The sequence below is a fragment of the Anguilla anguilla genome, chromosome 5 (genome assembly GCF_013347855.1).
Source record: "Anguilla anguilla isolate fAngAng1 chromosome 5, fAngAng1.pri, whole genome shotgun sequence".
NCBI lineage: Eukaryota > Metazoa > Chordata > Actinopteri > Anguilliformes > Anguillidae > Anguilla > Anguilla anguilla.
Window position 1 is genome coordinate 43,931,096 of NC_049205.1, and position 19,697 is coordinate 43,950,792.

Consider the following 19,697-nt stretch of genomic DNA (forward strand, 5'->3'; position numbering starts at 1 on the left):
TGTATTTGGTTCATCATTATCTATCTAAAGGTGATATTCATTTTCTAAAATTTTACAAACTGAAATTAAAATGTTTCGCTGCCTGTATGCAAAAAAAGCTATAAAAAGGATATATTTTTAATTCCCTTTTAAGTTGAAATTCCTGGGAAGAAAAAAATATGAAGAGTATTTCAATTTGTTTGAAATGTGTTAGTTTAATTCCTTTACGCAACCTGTCCCTCCCAATTTTGAATTCTTATGTGTGACAGAACACATTGTGGACAGAAGCTGATGTTAAAATACAGTACATTGACTGTGTCTACAGAAGTTCTGATTAACTGTTTTTTCCACTTTTGCTTCTTTCATTTTTCTTGCCTATTACACTTTATATTAAGGGAACAATATGCCTATGCAATTGCACAGTTGTTAAGGAAGTATAAACAAGCACTGTGTGACTACGTTGTTACATAACATGTAGAATTAGGCCTACAGAACTGTTCGAGTAGTTTGATTAATTGGTTTTAAGGATGTTCATGGGGTTACGTTCTGAGTAGACGATGCAATTAGTTGGGAAAAAGTTTGAGTTTTGCTAATAAAAGATGAAAGGTATCATTTTAAATACATTTAAAAAAGACCAAATTTTAAAACCGTGTAAATGTGTATGTACATAGTAGCTGCAACAACCATAGTAACAATTACATAGTTATAGCTGTCTTCTTGATATAAAGTGTTACAGTACCTTGTTGCCTTATTGAACCTTCAGAACATTGCATCCCATGCTGAGATGATTGAAACTGTACAGCATGCTGTGATAAAGAGCTCATGCATTATGTTGACATAGAGAAACCAGCTTCTGCCATTTTTATTAGTCACAGTAGTTTCATGAAATCAAAAGAATTCATATTTGACATGTGGCAAAGAGTATGACAGCTGTGCATAAAAATACTGTATGGGCAATTCCTTGGATGACACCACCACAATGATAATTAGGACACACCATGTTATTTTCCCTTAAATATCCAACAATGTACAGAAGATTGTATTGTTTTTTATTGCCTAATGCTAAATAAATATCTTGTAGTTATGAAAAAGCTTTATACTTCTGCTCTTTGTTGCCAAACCAGAAGAAAAATCTGCACAGTATGCGGGTGCTTTTCTCTTTCCTTATAATCCTTTAGGACTTTGGTTTGTTTCTTCTGCTAGTTCCTTGCAATGGGAAAGGTTATTTGTAGCCAGCTGAACCAGATTATTATTTATAGTATAAACAAATCAGGCTGAATTTTTAATTAAACATAAAATGTGTGCTTAATTATACATAGCAATTAAGAGTTTAGTATGTTTGCTTTAGAACTTGTGCACTTCTTGGGAGAGACCAGACTATTATAATTGCAGAATACATTACTGCTTATGCTGCAGCTTGAAATGGATATGGCTAACTAATAACAAGTGTGGATTCTGTACTTTGTTTTCCCACATTTTCAAGTTCTGCATCCTAAAGAACATATCTATTGTGTGTATGCATGCATGCATACATATGCATGTATGAATGTATGTAAACAAAATACTAATCCATTTTTATTATACAGGCCTATATTATTATGCACAGTAGGGCTGTATGATAGGACATCTATACTGAGAGAAAAACCTCAGTTCTGCACAATTGCAGTAATAACACAAAACCTGTAAGAATCCAAGACAAGATGTTTCTAGATTTGAAATCCTACAGTGGATCTGGGGGTGGGGGATAGTTCCACTGGTTTTTTAGAGGGTAGCAATTACCAACATAATGTATCAGTGGAAGAAGAAAGCCAGCACAAAATATTAGCTGATCTTTTAAGTATCAAGAAAGAACACAATGGGATTGAACGGAAATACGAGGCAAGCTCTTGAAAGGTTGTTTTAAGAAAGTGTATTTATTGGGAATGGTCCATTTTCTTGTTGACAGCATTTGTGAATACAATAAAACTTACTATTATGTCTGTGTGCATACAGATTATACATACACACTCAAATAGGCTCACATAAGCTTTGTTTCAAACAAAACCTATATATAACAATGGCAATAGTATCTGCTACCCACACATCATTTTGAATAATCAAAATTCTAATCCCTTGAGCATTCAAACCCTACATCTTTTCATACATAAAATATGCATACAGCTATCCTCTACAATAATTAGGTGATTTGGGCCCTATGAGTTTAGTACTTGGCACACATTTCAAATTCACTGGAGAAACCTGTTCAGTTCTGTTAGTAGGTCTAACTGGTAGTCAAAAAGAAAACAAGAAAAAAAGCCTTAGCCATACCAAGAATTTTCATTCAGAATTTCTTGGCCAAATCCACCATTTCAAAAGAATATTGACTTTTAAAAAAATCAGTAACAGGAAAGGGACTTGTCTTTGATTACATATTTAAGTTTGCCTACATATAAGAGAAAGGATACTGTACATTACAAACACTGGTTTCATAAAATAAGAAATAGTATGCATTTTGTTTTGTTTTTGCTTTTTTTCAGGAGGGCAGCAATTATGGCTGCAGTGATACCTTGAGCGTGGTCCGAGATGTTTGGCAAAGAAAGGAAGATTGTGCTGGTGCGGTAAATCCGGAGGAGAGGCCTGTTACATCGCAAGGCTCCAACTCTCTTTAGTGCTCTTTCCCTTTTCCCTTCTTTCCTGTGGGGGAATAAAATGCACAACACAGAGAAATCAGCATCAGAGGGAAGTAAAAACAACTTCCCTGGCAGCAAGGTGCTCCAATGAAGCAGCCAACATCAAAGTCTCCAATGGCCTGGCCCACATCACAATTACATGCACAACGTCCAGTCTATTTTCTCTCACATCTATGAAACCTAATTGTGTGATACCACCCAGAAGTATTATTTTAATTAATCTCTATGCAAGATGTATGTGTGATGTGGATACTAATACATTATTAAGCATTTTTGCTACAAAGGAGTGCAAAATAAAAGTCCTCGCACTACCATATTAAATGGAGAATTCCACCAATATCATTACCTTCAATCCCAGGTCTCTAATCACATTAGGACTCTAATGTGATTTTTCCTGACAATGCTACAAACACTTTTTACTTTTGTGCCATAACCTCACCAAGCCAAACTGCTCTTTGGTGAGAAGGTCATCTCATAGCACGAGAGAAAGGTTGTTTTTCTTATTGCAACCAAGGAGCATGGCAAAATCTTTTAAACGGTTTTCAGTAGATATTTCCACATGAAATGCTATCCAGTGGTATCCAATAACTGAGGAACATCCAAGAGTCTCACCATCTGAAATTTTAATAACTCATCATTACTGTACCCCAAGCATGCCCTAGATATTACAGCAGCTGCTTGGAATGCATAAGATTTTTTCTAGCTTATAAGCATGTTCGTGGACTTTCTCCGTTTGCCTTGGCAGCCACAGGCCACTTTTCTTTACCGCATCAAACCGACCTTTGGCCTTTGTCTTGGTCTTTGGGCAGGGTTTGGTCACACTCCTGGTTGTCTGGCACTGAGCATTGTACAGGGCTTTTTTCAGGGTTCCAGATCGGGTCTTCAAGCCAGTGGTCATATCACACTCTCCCCAGCTGCCAAACTTGTACTTGCAGTCGGCTGAAAGGCAAAACAGATACAGCCCTCGTTCATTTTTCTAGCATTCGTATAATTTTACTTATTAAGCCATTGCCATGTTTTTGCTAGACGCAGTTACAGTACAATCATGTGTTGCATATAATTTGACAGAATATACATGCATATGTAATTTGCATTTCATTAAAAAAAAAACTCTAGATAATCCCTCTTTGACACCGTATAATGCACAAAAGCGATGAGAAAACTAAATCTGCTTTCTTAGAGTACTGCAGATTTATTAGTATAGAAAGAGACATGTATTAATAAAGATTGCATTAAAAAGCATTTCCAGGAAAATGCAATCTCACTTTCAGTATTTGTAACAGCCCTTTCTAATGTAATTAGCTGCCAATTGAGTTTGGGCTTAATACGCTTAATTTGGGATATGGGATGTCCAGTGTCCTCCGTTAATGTTTCATCTTATTAAAAAGCCAAATATATCTTGCATCATCCGAGATTAATATTGAAACACATTATGTCCATATTGGTCAGAGACCATTGCTCCTGCCTGGTGCTAGCTTCAGCCATAAAAGAACCTTAGCTGTGCAGAAACACTAGGACAAGTCCAGGCAACTTAAAAAATTTTTTTTATTTCAGATGCCAACAGCAGCGCTCTTTTTCATCATGATGTTCCAAACAGTTTATTTTGGCCAGCCTATGGTTTGGCCTTTTAACCACATGTGAACCGTTTGATTACAAATCTAAAATTGCACCGTACAGAGCCCATCCCATGATCTTTGCCATTTTTGGCAGTTCTATTACTTTCGCAATTTTTTTACCATTTCTGCAATTTCCTCCCCAGTTAGTGCTTACTGTGACTTTTTGGCAGTTCTGGATGGGAACTGTCAACCTTGACACAGCCTACAGAGTGATTTGTAGCCTACAGCATTTTCACAATATTGCCCAGTGCTGGGAGGAACACAGTGTGGCAATGTAGACTCTAGAATGTGCTGAGATCAAGATACCAGTCCTTGCCAGTTGTTATGTTTGAAGGCCCCCGTCAACAGAGTTGTTGCTCAGCTCTCCTTCCCCCGTTGCAGTAAAGTGTCAGTGACAATACATTTCATCAGACTCAAACCTCGCAATTTACAAAACATTAAAAGCATACAAATGGACCCACGGTAGTGAAGTCCTGTTTTATTATTTTACTAGACCTAATGCATTTTGAGCATGATGTAGTTCACGTTCTAAGGCAAAAAGCATACTTTCTTTCCACGATGGACCGAAATGCAATTTTCACCGGTCCATCAATGCATTTTACTGGAATTTGTTCCATAGCGTCAACTGCCCATTGATTTTTTTTTTTTTTTTTACTTCACGCACCTGTTACTGCTTCTGCAGTTGTGAATGTTCAGTCATTTCGCATATGAGATCTATTATTTAAAAATAATTGTTTTATATGATGCACACTGAACAACTGAACCCTCAAGATTGCTTAGAATTGATTGGATTTCTATCCTTCATGAGACCAACTATGCTGAAAACTCACCTTAAGCCAGCTGAAATACTGTAGCTACAGACTGCGAAGCCAGATTTCTGAAACTAACATCATTACCCATAAAACAATAAATTGCTAAAGCAGCCATGTAAAAATAAATGAAGCTAAACACATTTAGTCACAACTTATTTTCAAATATCACGCCCTAAGTACTGTAAAGTGATTTCAAGCACTCAAATCCTTGTGTACTCATATCCATCCCTAATTAAGTCCCAGGATTAATATAAAAAATTTCTTGATATTTAAAAAATCTTGAAAATTCGAACTTTCCTGTTTGGCATGCCAAATGGGAAATATTTGCAATATATAAATGTCATAGCACAATATGCTACACAAAACACATAAAATAAGAAAAAATCCTTACAGTATTTTTCAGTCTCAACAGTCACTAAAAAACATCTGCACATGAAGTACTGAAACGATCACAAGAGGAGCCGTTAGCACTTGACACAAAGCATACTTTCATTTAAAGAACAGGGTGTCCCCAACTTACCGCCAAACTCCTTCTTCCAGTTGCAAGGAACTTTGCACTTGAGCTTCTTGGTCTGATCGTTGCAGGTGCCCTCTCTGACTCCAAGGCCGCAGTCTCCATTGTTGGGCACACAGTTGCCATAGGTCCATTCTGTGCAGTCAGATGTTGCCTTGGCACCTTTGCCTCTCTCTGCACCAAAATTTTGAAACATCTGAATTTAAACATGTACATATTGTGTCTTGGGATGTATGCTAAAAGTAATAATTTATTAGTTTAATTACAAGCCATTGCATGGATAGTAGATTATTAGTAAACTGGATAGTGAACAATAAGTGCATTCGATTAGTATTATCTGATAGTTTGGAAGCAGTTAGCCTGATGTTCTTCACCTTTCTTGCCCCTTCCAGCTTCTGCAGTCACCATCATTAAGGCCACCACCACTACAAGAACAACTGATAACATACCCCGCATTCTACAGAGAGAGATAGCATGATAGAGAGATGGGAGAGAGAGGGGGGAGAGAGAAAGAGGGATTATTACAGTCACAACCGCAAAATGAGAAAATCAATATTACCTCTGGTCTGAGGCAGATCTTATGCAATTGCCTCTGACTTGTTCTTAAAATTACAGATCCCCTTGAACCATCTTTGCAGAGAGAATTGTGCATTTAGTGTGTGAACATTTAAAGACAGCATTCTGATTCCGACAAGAAGAATGTATTACCTTCTGAAATCACAGTCTAAGGATGGCACTCAGTATCTAGGTGTTCAAGTCTGTTTAATGTGTACTGTAACAACAAATTTAAAGCCAACTGATTCATTGCATGTTCTCTGACTAACTCAAATACATTTGTTACATCAAATAAATGTTTATAATGGAACCATTTTCAGTATAAACTGTTTCACTGATGCTTCCTTCCCGAGAGGAAGACCTTCAACGGTGGCATATTTCTATGTGATGCAAGTGACAGAAGAATAATATTCATTGTTTATATGTCCACTTTTTCAATATGATTTACATACTGATAGAAAAGACACTGTCATTTTTGCATTTCAGTCAAAACAAGGTTTGTTATGATGTGAAATTATGAATACAAATGTACTGCTGTAGCTTGGGAGAAGACAAAGGCTAAATGACACTGGGGTTAAGTGGAAGCAAAATAATTGTTAAAGCACGCCCAAATAAAACACTTTTTTCATCTTCAACTTACTAGATCCAGTATGCTGAAATAACTGCAATTGTTGTTTAATTTAACTTGAATATAACTTTAAAACTACTTCTGGAATGTAACTGATTAGTATGTTTCCTTATAAGCAAAAGGAGTTGAGAAAAGGAGTTCCTGATATACATTTAAAATATACTGTAAAGAAATTGTTTATATAATTGTTCATATATTGAAATACTCCATATAAATGTAATTTCAGATACAAATATATGTTATTTTTTTTTTTTACTAAACTCTATGAGCCTAAGTCAACACTATCTTCAATGTAATGATCTTTAGAGACTATCACTATATTTGCAAATACAGAATAAGGTGAACTATTTTTATGAACAAAGTTTAAAGTAGTCATTTCAACTTTCAATGTTAATAAGTAAAAAATTTAAATCAAATCAGGTACCTTTCTGTACGCAAACTCAAGAAACAAACAAGATTAATTTAAGATACCTTTGGATGACTGAACTATTTCATGAAATATCCACCTGTATTACTCAAAATTATGTGAATGCCATGCATCGGCAGTAGTCAATACATTCCTTCCAACCAACTGGTTACATGGGCTATTGTACTGGAAGAGTGCAAACAAGAGGCAGTGACACAGCAGTTTCTCAATTGTCAGTTTACTCTGACAAAGAAAACACGCTTGGGCCTTCAGTGGGTGAAACTAGCATTAAAGCAAGGGAGAGGACACACATACTACACTGAAACTGACCACCTGCAAAAACTACTGATAAAAGAAGGGAATGTTAGGTGTACAGTACAGGTCAGGACAGTATCTTTATCTCTGCTTTCTTTGATGGTCACAAGAATCTATTGTGTGTGCCCACAGAGACCAAGTGATGGAGTCACAAGTGGTAGCTGCTACTGTGTCAGTGAATAGGGAGGATGCTGTTGGGTGCCCAGCAGGACTGGCCTCCTGGGGTGTCTTCAGAGGTGAATTAACAGTGCTTGAGGTGTCCTAGACACACACACTCAACTTTTTCCTCAAAGTTTTAGGTTCATTTGCCCTCCTCCTGCGGTGACCTTCCTGCCGTTCAATCGAGAGCAAACCGCTATTATTGAGAGAACATCTTGGGACTGGCTGTAAATGGTAACCATGGCAATCAAAAATACACTGCACAATAGATAGCACAATGTTGAAGCCAGAAAACGAAAATACATCCACAATGCATATGCAAGCCCTCATTACAGAATGGAAATGACACTTAAGGCACTAGTGTTAGCTCTATTAGCCACCACATGCAATAAACAGTATGCAATGAGTCATCGGTACTCTGTACCATAGCTATCAAGGAAATACCTGCCTAGTTTTGACATGCTTTGAAAAGTGGCACTTACTACTCAAGCAAAAAGCATTTCCACACAGTAATTGGCTCTTTTATACATAGCATACACTTATCCCTGGGGTAATAACAGTTAAACAAGTTCAAATTCAAACAAAAGTCAAATGCCAAAAGGTGATGAAATAAGCTACCAAAATTTCAGTACTGGAAAAAAATAAAAATAAAAATAAAAAACAGCACCAAAATATATTTATAAAAGGAAAATAATCTGGCCAAATCCCAAAAGTGTGTCATTTGATTGGATGGGGGTATTTGAATCTGCATTACTGAGAAGGAGACAATATTTGGCTCCCATTTGAACTTTATGGATGTTACGTACCTAAAGGCAATCCCAAAACTCTTATATTGAATTTCCTGAAAGCATCTGTGATCTTGAATGCTCATTTTAAATTTACATCTGTAATGAAATACAGTAACTGTCTTAGTATTCTGCAAAATACATGATGACATTATACACTCCCTGACTTCCCATCAAAGTTAGAATAAATCATCAACATTCACAATTTGTCTCTGTACTTTATTTGCTGGGATGGCAGTGATACCACATCTTAATTCATATCGATTGCTGTTGGCTGCACTGTGCACTAGTCATGCATTTCCATGCTATAACAAAATTATCAAAGGGCACTTCAGCACAGCACGACTGCTCTCATGAATATGGAGCCTTCCACTTCTGTGTCAAAGGTTGTAGAGATGGATGTTTTAGGCAGTTGTGTTTTTCTTTAAAATTAAAAAAAAAGTAAATGGTAAATGGTAAATGGACTGCATTTATATAGCGCTTTTATCCAAAGCGCTTTACAATTGATGCCTCTCATTCGCCAGAGCAGTTTTAGGGGTTAGGTGTCTTGCTCAAGGACACTTCGACACACCCAGGGCGGGGTTTGAACCGGCAACCCTCCGACTGCCAGACAATCGGTCTTACCTCCTGAGCTATGTCGCCCCCCAGTAGGACTGGGAAATGGTACAATTTGTCTCCTCCATAATATTTTTCTGTAACTGTGAACTTAAAAAGAACACTACTAGCTTATAGCTAAACTATGTGGTTAGATAATCTGGTGGTGGTTTAATGATGCATTTAAATGCTCCATAGGGAAGTGAGTAGACAAAATGTCCTTTAGAACAAGGACTGCCCAGCCCTGATATGAAGAACGGGAAAGCACATAAAATTAAGAATAGCTCATTTGTCAACCATGGACAGACCAGACATTTAAGCCATCTCATCTCAACATGCAAGCATAAGAACCAAATAAAGCAATCAACAAAGCTAGGAAAAACCATCACAGCACACTGCTGGCCGACTGCCCTTCATATAAATTGTCAAATAGGTAGAGCTGCAAGGCATCGCTGAAACAGTACATTATCTAGACCTGTCCAGCAGTCAGGATTCTGTGTATGTATCGATAATATGGTGCCTTTTGGCTGTGGTAAACTTCTCAGTGGTCACTGGTTTCCAGCAGGATGTGCAGGAAAATATCAGTGAAGACAGACTTCCTTCAAATACGATCCTGTTTCTTGGAATCAAGTGGAGGCCACACCTACTTTAACGGCAGTCAGCCACTCACATAATGGTCATTTTTAATCAGCAGTTTAAAACATTCATTTAAATAATGTCTTCTTCCATGAGGCTATTTTTGTCTAAGAACCCCAAGGCCAACAGGCAACATTAAGAATCGATTTTATGGAATAAGGCTGTTGGCCTGTATTGGCTACATCATACTAGCATTATACAGTGATCAATAAAGGTTAATAACACACAAGCACTTAGGCCTACTTCTTGCAAGTTTATCACCACTGCAGTGAAGTTTAAAAAAGTTAACATTTTCTGTGAGAAATGCATTTCCGTGCTCACGTGCACACACAGTCTACATATATTACAAAATGCAAGCGCAATAGGGTTTATTTGAATAATGGTTGGTTAAGTAAGCTACTTGAAGCTACTAGTTGCTGTGTACTGTTAACTGTTACGTCATTAAAGACTACATGCCACTGTTCTAGTTTTTTTCAGTGTCACAGCTTTTTAAAACCCCTCAGAAGAGAAATCACATTTGAAAATGACAAGACAGGGTTCTAGAAATCCATTGTATCAGTAGTGATTTTTTCATCAGCATTACAATGTTCAGTTAAGACCATTCTAATCACATATTCGGGACCGTACACCTTAGCGTTAATGAAGGAGTGTTTGCTAAAGTACATCGGATTTCTTTTTTTACCATGGTATCGAATTAGGAATCGTGGAATTTCACTGGTATTGGTATCAACTACTAAAGTTAGGCATTGCGACATCCCTAATACCAACTGAAAAATAGGTGGAACGATATTTCATTGAACACTATCTATGGCAATCCTTTCAGAGACAATGCTTGCCAGGGACAATATATCTGGCAAGTGGCGCTTTTGAACTTTGACAGCTGATTTGAAATGACCATGGTATATACTCCACAGAGAAGCAACTTCATTGTCAAGTGACATTCCTTCAGCAGATACTATAGAAACTACAGAAAAAAACTCATTCTTACTATTCCAGGAAGAGGCCAAACAAGGAAGCACAATCCCCTAAAAATCCAAAATAAAAGGGTGTTCTTCGGTGCATATCCAAGCAAACCCAGCTTTCTTTTAATCATCTGCAAGTTGAACCAAACCACCATCAAATCAAAGTTTGTGCGGCTTTATTCGTTTTTTGTGGCGCTCATTGAAAGTCGTAACAGCATGCCCCTGGCCTCCACACAAGTGTGCTTCTTATTAAAAAGAGGGCACTGGACAGGATTAGCAAAGAGCAAATGTGTTAATCCTGCCTTTCTCTTCTGTTTCCACTTGAATAATTACTGCCACAACACGGAAGCCAAGAGGAATGTGCATGGTGGTGATTTATGTTGTTTATGGGATATACAAAAAAAATGTATGTAACAACCCATATTACTAGACTGCTCATAACTCTGCTCGATACTTGCTTACTAGGCACTATCTGGATGTCTCATTAAATATAATTTCACACTGCAATATGCAAGGCATTTTGAGCTGGATCATTACTTCAACACTTCACATGAAATGCTTCGACCAAGGGTTCAAACATACTGTAGCATCTCACCCAGGACTCAAACTGTACACCTTTCATCATATGTGCTGTACCCAAATTAATATTCCATACACAATATAGTGGGGCACAGCGACTAATTTACTTTATAACAGCAAACGAAAGGGTGCCTGTCGAAATGCAAAGCAGAGGAACACTTAAGAGCACAGCTCCATCATTCTGCAAAGCTCATATCATATTGAACACTAGAAGAATCAGGATTTCACTCTAACTTTAACCAGACACCAAAAGACAGGGTTAAATTTACATAATGAATATATAATGCAGAATAAATCAGTTATTTGCAAAAGTTTTATCACAACAATCTGAACCATATGAAAAATCAAAGTAAACAATCAGGGCCAATTTTTGCAAAGGTCCTGTTTCCTGTTCCTGCTTCAAAACAAAGCAGCTGATCGAGTCCAGGTGCTGAGCCTTGAGGCAAATGGTCAGAAAGGTAGGATACCATTTTGCATAATAAATCGATATAATATGCAAGACTTAAGAGGAAAGGCTACCATGCAGTGACAGGCTGAATGAAACTGCCATCATACTGACTGCTTTATATCCCTAAAAAACTTTGTTTCTGATCCTGCTTTAAATGTTGCGCAGCATAGAATATTCATATTTCAGGAAAATAAAATTCCCAGCAGCAGTGTAATTTTGCTTGCATAAACTGCATGATATAGAATTAATGTCCTTCATAGTTATTGTAGTTTCAGTAGTCAGAGCAATGTTATAAAGTGCTAAAGGCATTAAATTTAGCTATTCAAATGGTAAACCCAGGCTTATTGGCCACTGTAGCCCAGCATAAACAGAAACGGGCCAATGGTAGCAGTCCCATCTGTAGCCGCTACAGTCCAACTCACTCTGAACTCTCCCCTACCAACGGGCACCCACTGCTGTAGCTGGGAAGGACATAAACCAGGGCCAAATCGACTGTTCTGGCAGGGGTCCGCTCCTCCCAAAGTAAGCAGATAGACTGGAAAAATTCCATCCATTCAGCCGGAATATTAATTGCTCTCTGAAGCATGGCCTTCAGGTGAAAGAATGCCATTATCTCAGCAGTTAGGGAGACCAATTCCATATGCTTATCACGTTGGCCGGGCTACCCGAATATTTCCTCGCCGAGCTGCCACGCACGGATTGAGTGGTTTTTACCTGGGTTTGTGTATAAAGAGCCGGTTATTTATCTGGCCACTCCTCACACCGAAGGCACAGCAAATAAAACCCTCGGGGGAAACAAAGGCTGAGGCCGGCAGGCCGACGGAAGCGTACACTTAACACTCTCTTAAAACCAGTTCATAAAATATTCTGTTGACCCAGTAAAGCCGGCTGCCCCGCAACAAACATAATTAAGCGGCAGAAACCCAGCAGAGCGTGACTAAACACTCCCGACTCCATAAATCTTTCCCTCGCTCTTTGTGCCGCTGTTAAAAATTACGGACGAGTCCCGTTTCAGAAGGCAGGCTCTGAAAGTTTTTTTTTGTTGTATTTTTTTCCATACCAGCCGGCAGTTCCAATGGCATTCTTCCCCGGGCCATGGACACCGAGGGCTTCTCCAGGCAACCCTTTTGTTTGGAGAGAAACGGCACTCAGCAGGTTTCACCTCGGCCACCAGGCCCTGCCGAGATTGAGGCCTAGCTGTCCCTGAATGGCTTTTATTACCCTCTGCGAGGAATACAGATCCCTTGGTTCAAAATAAGGCCTTTTCTGGCCTCTTTTTTATTTCTTTTTAAAGGAAAGAAAACAGAGGTCCCATGGTGTGCCTTAGAGCCAAATCTTTTGTCTGTCCAGCTGAATTTGAACATATATGTATACTAAATAAATACTTTGATTATGCAATTCCCTATTTGTGAATGCAAATGCATGCATTTTTGAAAACTTCCTACTGTCAGTAATGGTGTCCTACTTCCTTCTGAACTTTGATCAAAAGCAAATAAATTGTACACAAAATTTGCAAAAAATGTGCAAACTACTCAGCAGGAATGTTTCTTTTTTTGTAGTTTCAAACACTTAGTGGCTTCGCAGTGCAAAAAAAATCTTTATCCAAGAAATACACTCTCTCTTAACACTAACACTTTACTGCCATTAATAAAAGGAAAACAAACCTAGCACCGGCCATGTGATTTTGAGGGAGACCAAATTTAGCATTTAGCCATAACAATTGGTTAACTGTGCCTCATTGGTCATCCATTTGGTAAGATTGTCTTGGAAATAAAGAAATGTCCCGGACATGATGTGTAACCAGGAACAAGGGTTGGACTCTACAAATAAAAGCCACTTAAAATTCCTCTTCTGGGAAAAACTTGGCACTCCCTTCAGATTTGGACAGGGCAGGCTGTGGTTAGCGGATGCACTGCATGCAGCCTTATCCACAAGCATTTCTACAGGATACAAGCCAGCATGGATTCCAATCCCTTCTAGGTCTCCAGTTCTCATGTGCGAGTCAGACTTCAGGACCCATATATGGGGGGAGCGACTAAGTTTTTTCAATGACTCATTTGAACTCATTTTTATATGTAAATACATAGTCTTGCAATTACATGAAAAACAAAGCAGTGAAGGACAACATTTGGCCTCTCATGGCAGTCATGAGGTCCATGGAGCTTCACATCAGCAGTCTCAACTGAAACACTTTTCCAGAGGCTTTCAGAGGATGGTCTAAATGGGCACCGACTTCATCCATTCAACACGTTTCTTTTTTTTTTCTTTTTGCTTCAACAGAAATGATCTAAATCTACCTGCTTTCCTAGCGTGACAAAAATACCTATACTAAGCCGGACTGGTTTTTATTCGCAGTTAGCTTTAGATTGTAGCACAATTCAATTCCTAAAGTAATATTAAAACTAAGAAAAGGAAAGTCTCAGCACAAATCAGACACAAGAAAGTTTAATGATAAAACGCCTTGGTTGTAATATACCCCGTGTTCTCACGTTTACCTTGGAGTGCATTCAAATATAGTACAAGATGTTCTCTAGGATCCTTTCACCACTTGAGGGTGCATTACTCCTCTTCTCAGAAAAGCTAGTGACCGAGCAGGCAGAACTCCCACTGGTTCAGTGAAAAGAGGGGTCTTGAGGTAGCAGGGGTCACAATGCGACACAGGATACAAAGGTCCACTCAACCTCCATGCCCACTTCAGGAGAGTTTCTATTCCTCGGCAGACAATGACTGAAACGCATGCATCATTCATGTCCTCCTTTGAAATACATGGCACAGTTTTGCTCACCGACTTTTAACTTGGTAGAATGGGGAGGAAATCCCTCCTCTTTCCATATGAAATGTAAACATGGTACAAGCTTTGAGATTCAGACACATCGGTATCCCTTACAGTTCCCTTCGATATTGATCAAGGGTGCCATTTAATTTTGAAAAAAGTTTTGTCAAATTAGAACTAGCCTTGCTTTTGTCTCAAACCTTGACTAAAAGGAGTCACCCTTGAGGGATGAGAAGCACTGCAAAATTCCAGCTGCTCTTCAGCATAATTTTTCCAAGCACAATCCTCTGGTTTCTTGTCATTATGAATGAAGTCATGGAACAGCATCGGTGCCAAGGCCCCGGGCTGATTTTCTGCATCAGTGGGATTGTGAGAGTTGGCTATGTAGCACTGCCTGGCAAGTTCATAGGCCATTCTGTCAACCAGCACCAGGGACAGGAAGACCCAAGGCGGAAGGGGGTAAAAAGCACCATTCCGAGCAGCAGAGTAAATTTTGCAAGCAAGCAGGAAGCTCAAATTATATCTTGGACATCAGTCTAATTGCTATATAAAAGATCAGAGGGCAATATTTCCAGTCCATTTCCCTCTAACACTGCTCTACAGTTGCAGGGGGACTACTGGGGCTGCAGTCACTACAAATGAATAGACCCTAATCACAATAGCCTAGCTTGAAATAGTAAAAATTTAAACATGCTACTTTGAAATCTGAAGGGCAAATCCGGAACTAATGTCTCCCATTATTTAGAGGACAAAACTCAAGCCTACATTAAAAAAAAATTCATTTAGAAAGCACACATCAGTCAAAAAAAGAAAACACTTAGGCGCCGCCAAAGTTTAATTAATAACAAATACTGTCTCTGCAAGAGAACAAAAAGTATCAACTTTCTGCTGACTCAAAATAATATGAATATTGAAAATGTACTGATGAAACAAAGCCTAGTGTAAAAGCACTGAAGCTGATGAATAGCATCACCCTCAAAGCTACGTGATTCACAATGCAGAACAGCTTCAAAGCATTTATTTATCCCAATAATTATATTTCCCCTGTTTTCAAATGTTTAATTACAATGAGGTCCAGCTTTCTAACTTTTACTTCTCTACAGGGGTCATTTGATCTTGCCTAGGGTATGGGCCACAAGCTGCACTCAAGGCACCTTTCTCTCCAATGTTCTCCAAACAACAATGCCGCAAACAAAATGGAGCTTATTTGTACAGTAGCCTGAACTTCTACATGCTCTTACATGGATTGCAATCTGCAACTACAAGTCCAGAGTTGGTGCCGTCTAAAGAGCTTTTCTCTGTGGCCTCCACAAAAGGCACTACTTTGCATCTGAAGCGGAGGCGAGAAAGAAAGAAAGATGGCCATGCAGAAACGAGCAGGCGAAAAGGGTCATGGCCAGTGAAAGGAGAAAAGTGCACAAGTGGCTGGCCCTCACCACTCTAACCCTGTGATCCCAGCACTTTTTATCCACTCATTCAGTTTGCTGGGAGAAAAGGCTGAAGAATGTTAAGACACAAAACCATTCAGGGACCCTCTCAAAGCGATGATCACAGGACCTATGGTGGACGGTGGGTGGGTGGGGGTGGGGGGTGGGGGGGGGGTTGGCAGTGTTTTGCTCCAAAGGATAAGCTGAGACATACCCAGAGTCTGTGCTGACAACTTCGACACGCTTTACCAGACATATCAGTGTTTACACTATCTGTTTTACAATAATTGACTGCTATCTGTTCTACATTTATTTCCATGAAAATACACTCTGTCATCTTGCATTTTATCCACAGTAAAATTAATGCATCATCTTTCTCTGTATTACCCATATAGATCTTGAGTGGAGTTTAAGATTGTTAGCTGTTCAGATGGAATCAGCATCAAAATTTTCTAATTCAAATGCTAATCCACTCAAAGCAAGGTAAAAAAAAATAATTTAAATAAATATTAAAATGTATTGGAGGTCTAGTTTTCATTATATTCAAATCTGAGGCAGTAACAGCACAGTGCTTAACAAGCCATTAAGTACTGTAGCGCTTTCTTAACCCATCTGATGTTGCCCCTCTTTAAAAGAAACTGCAAGATAAAGAATCTTGCACAGTTATGCCCTTGCTTCACCTTAAACCAGAAACTAACATTTACAATTGTCCACTGCTCTTCTGGAATTGTACAGCTATCCACTAATTCTGTAGTTTCTCAATCTTTTGCAGTCTTGACTGTGAAAGGGGTTCAACAAAGTGTCAAAGTGGTTGAATACTAATAATCCTTTACACCAAGGTCGGTAGCTGTATTCATTCGTGCTGTGCCTCCATCCAATAACTGACATATAAGGGACACCTATTGTATTGATTGTTCAAGTGAGGAAACAATTACTCTGGTCTAACCAATTAATTGTTTGCCTTTGACATACAGGCACGCAACAAGCGCTAGAAGCATCCACAGCGTTCAATGGAAATGCTTACGACGAACATTATGGCGAGTATGCGCGCAGTTCCAGCAAGTTCCCCTTGTGATGAAAAGTACATTATGAAACCAAAAAGCGTTAAGGGCAGTATTTCAGTGTATAACAATGGTACTGGATTATCTATTAATTCCAAATGCGTCATCGTTGCCTTTTGAAGCAAGTACAAATCGGTAAAACTAGGACCCATCTTCAGTTAATAACATTATACATTTCTAAATGCGTAATAATGTGTTTAATCGAACTGCACCATTTTAGTTCTCAGTTCAAAACTTTCTATATTTTATCATTTTATGTACGTCCTTTTATAAACTCAGGAAAAGAACGCAAATGATTCGGACAATGTGAAAAAGTTAATTATTTGAACCTTTGTGGGCACTTGTCCGCAAATGGGACACTGTAGGAGAGCGAAACGAAGTTTTTTTTTTTTCTGTTTTAGCCGGGCATACGAATTTCTGCGATTTGTTTGTGGTACACCGCTGGCAATTACTAAAGGCTTATTTAAACATAAAGGAAAGCAAATGCACAAAATATGTACCTTTAAAGTTAACCAAGTTAAATGTACACATACAAACAAACTTTACTCTCAAACTATTCAGCAATATTTAGTGGCGCACGGCTAACTCGAAGCATCTTATCAAACTTTTGCCATTCCATGTCACAGCATAAGCTATTTTTATCGAACGTTTCCCACCTCTGGAACATTTGATTGGTATTTCCCGTTTGCATTTAACAGGTGTTATCTATGAACACGTACAGTTACATCACTTTGCAAATATTATTTGTGATTAGCATATTCCACTTAAGTTCCTAGATTTAAAAACGAATGTAAATTTATGTAGGCCTATAAACATTTTATTTGCTCAGTGAACATCCAATAAAACCTTTAATAATTACATGATTTTATTCAACTTACTTGGCACAGTAGATTGCGTTTCTCACGAATGAACTCCTTGCTCCGAGTGTTTCTGCTCACTCCGCCCTCGTCAGTACTCCAAGACCGCTTTCTGTTATCTGTTGCCCCGTCCTTTGTTTCTCAAAACTAGTTTGAGCTGGTCACATAAGGGCAACATTTAAATTAACCACGCGGTGACATCATTAGCCCACGTGATATAAACTTAGGTAGTGCAAACTAAAGATGATCTGAAGATGTTCTGTAAATAAGTCCACTTCAATAAAATAAGATTCGACTCCATAGCTTTAAGTTGGAGTCTGACGCCTAATTTATCTGGGAATAATTACTTCTAATTACTTTTCCACCACCAAATTGTGAAAGATTTGAAAGTTTAAAGATTTCAACATAGCAGTGAGTTTATCTGGCAATGATGATTTTCTCGGTGAGATACTACAATGCCTTTTCAAAAAAAAAAAAATGAGTGGCAAATGTGTATTGTAAATTTAACGTTTTTGAATTTACACCATGTAGTATGTTTTCTTGCTTGCATGTGAACCAGTCAATAGAAATGAGGGATAGGAGTTAATCACGTGAAACACCATGGTGAATCACAAAACTACCCACTGGGACTGTGTCCTTGCACAAAACATGCATTTTAATATTTACAGAAAATAACATTTTAGAAAAAAAAAAAAAAAAACATGGACAGATGTGCAAATACATAAATTATTGAGACATGGCACTGCACCCTTGCAGAAAGGTTGTTTATTGTGTGACATTGAGCCATTCCATTCATTTGTTTCAATGGACTTTCAATGGATTTGTTTCAAAAATACAAGATTTTAATAAATACATACAAAATAATCAAATGGACAAATAGATAAACTATATTGTCCCTCTAATTAGAATATTTAATATTCTTGTCTAAAAAGAAATGTTCTAGAACCAGTTCACTCACTATAGAGCTGACAAAAATATGGTTAAAATTCCACTGTCAGTTGTGGAGCTGGATACTGCATTATGTACTGCATTATGTAACTAATGCTTTTACCTCAGGCAGTGAAATTGATTGTGCTGTACAGTGCTGTCCAATGCCTTGTTCTGCATTGATTGCTGTTAGACATTGCAATGAGAAAATGAAAATGACAGGTTTATACGTACTTGAAATTGGACCAAAAGCATGGCTGCTCTCTTTTGACCGCCCCTATTACCAGAGATCAACATCAACACGCAGTGAAGAAAAAGATAAATAACTGCATGTACATCATGGTAATAGTAGAAACAAAACCTTAAGTGTCAATATGCATACCAAAATACTAGAGACAATGTCTCAACATAATGCCTCCTAAAACATAGCCTTGGGATGCTCCAGTAGAAATAAAGTAGATATGAAAAAAAAAACTTCTTAAAAAGACCTGATGAGGTTAAGCCTGGCAGCAGACCCTGGCACAGTATTTGGGATCCCTGGATCAACAAGATGTTCAAAGGTCATTTTTCTGACCTATAAAAAGAAAATCAGCAAGCCAAGAAGTCAAGCAGTGGCACTGCGTGGGCAAAGTCAATCGCTCTAATTTTAGAATCTTGACAGATCCGACATATGCAATGGATCTAATGAAAATCCTGAAGGAAAAGATATGGATACATGATGTGTACAATGCCAATATTGGTACATATTTAGTGGCACATCTTATGAAACTTGTTACAGTGATCACTGATGTGTGTTCAAATGGAGACAGCCTCCAGATGTTAGTGACACAAAAATGAGAGAATCAGTTTAAGGGCCCTATTTATTTGACAAAGGCAGCGCAAAGGTGCCTGATCATTAGTGGAATTGCTAGGGGATACGCCAATGCAAATGTTCAAGGCTGGTTTTCACAAAATTAGTTGTGAAAAGCAACTTGATTGACCACAATAAACCCAAA

At 38.2% G+C, this 19,697-nt stretch overlaps 1 protein-coding gene across 1 annotated transcript; it reads right to left on the reverse strand.

Annotated features, from left to right (window-relative positions):
* Window positions 1-1,873: 1,873 nt before the first annotated feature.
* mdka (midkine a) lies at window positions 1,874-17,951 on the reverse strand. Its single transcript, XM_035419233.1, has 5 exons — window positions 17,797-17,951; window positions 5,965-6,047; window positions 5,597-5,764; window positions 3,429-3,587; window positions 1,874-2,652 (listed from the first exon to the last, which is right to left on the reverse strand). The coding sequence occupies exons 2-5, from the start codon at window positions 6,044-6,046 to the stop codon at window positions 2,624-2,626; spliced, it is 438 nt and encodes a 145-aa protein (XP_035275124.1). The 5' UTR covers window position 6,047; window positions 17,797-17,951; the 3' UTR covers window positions 1,874-2,623.
* Between the last annotated feature and the right edge of the window lie 1,746 nt (window positions 17,952-19,697).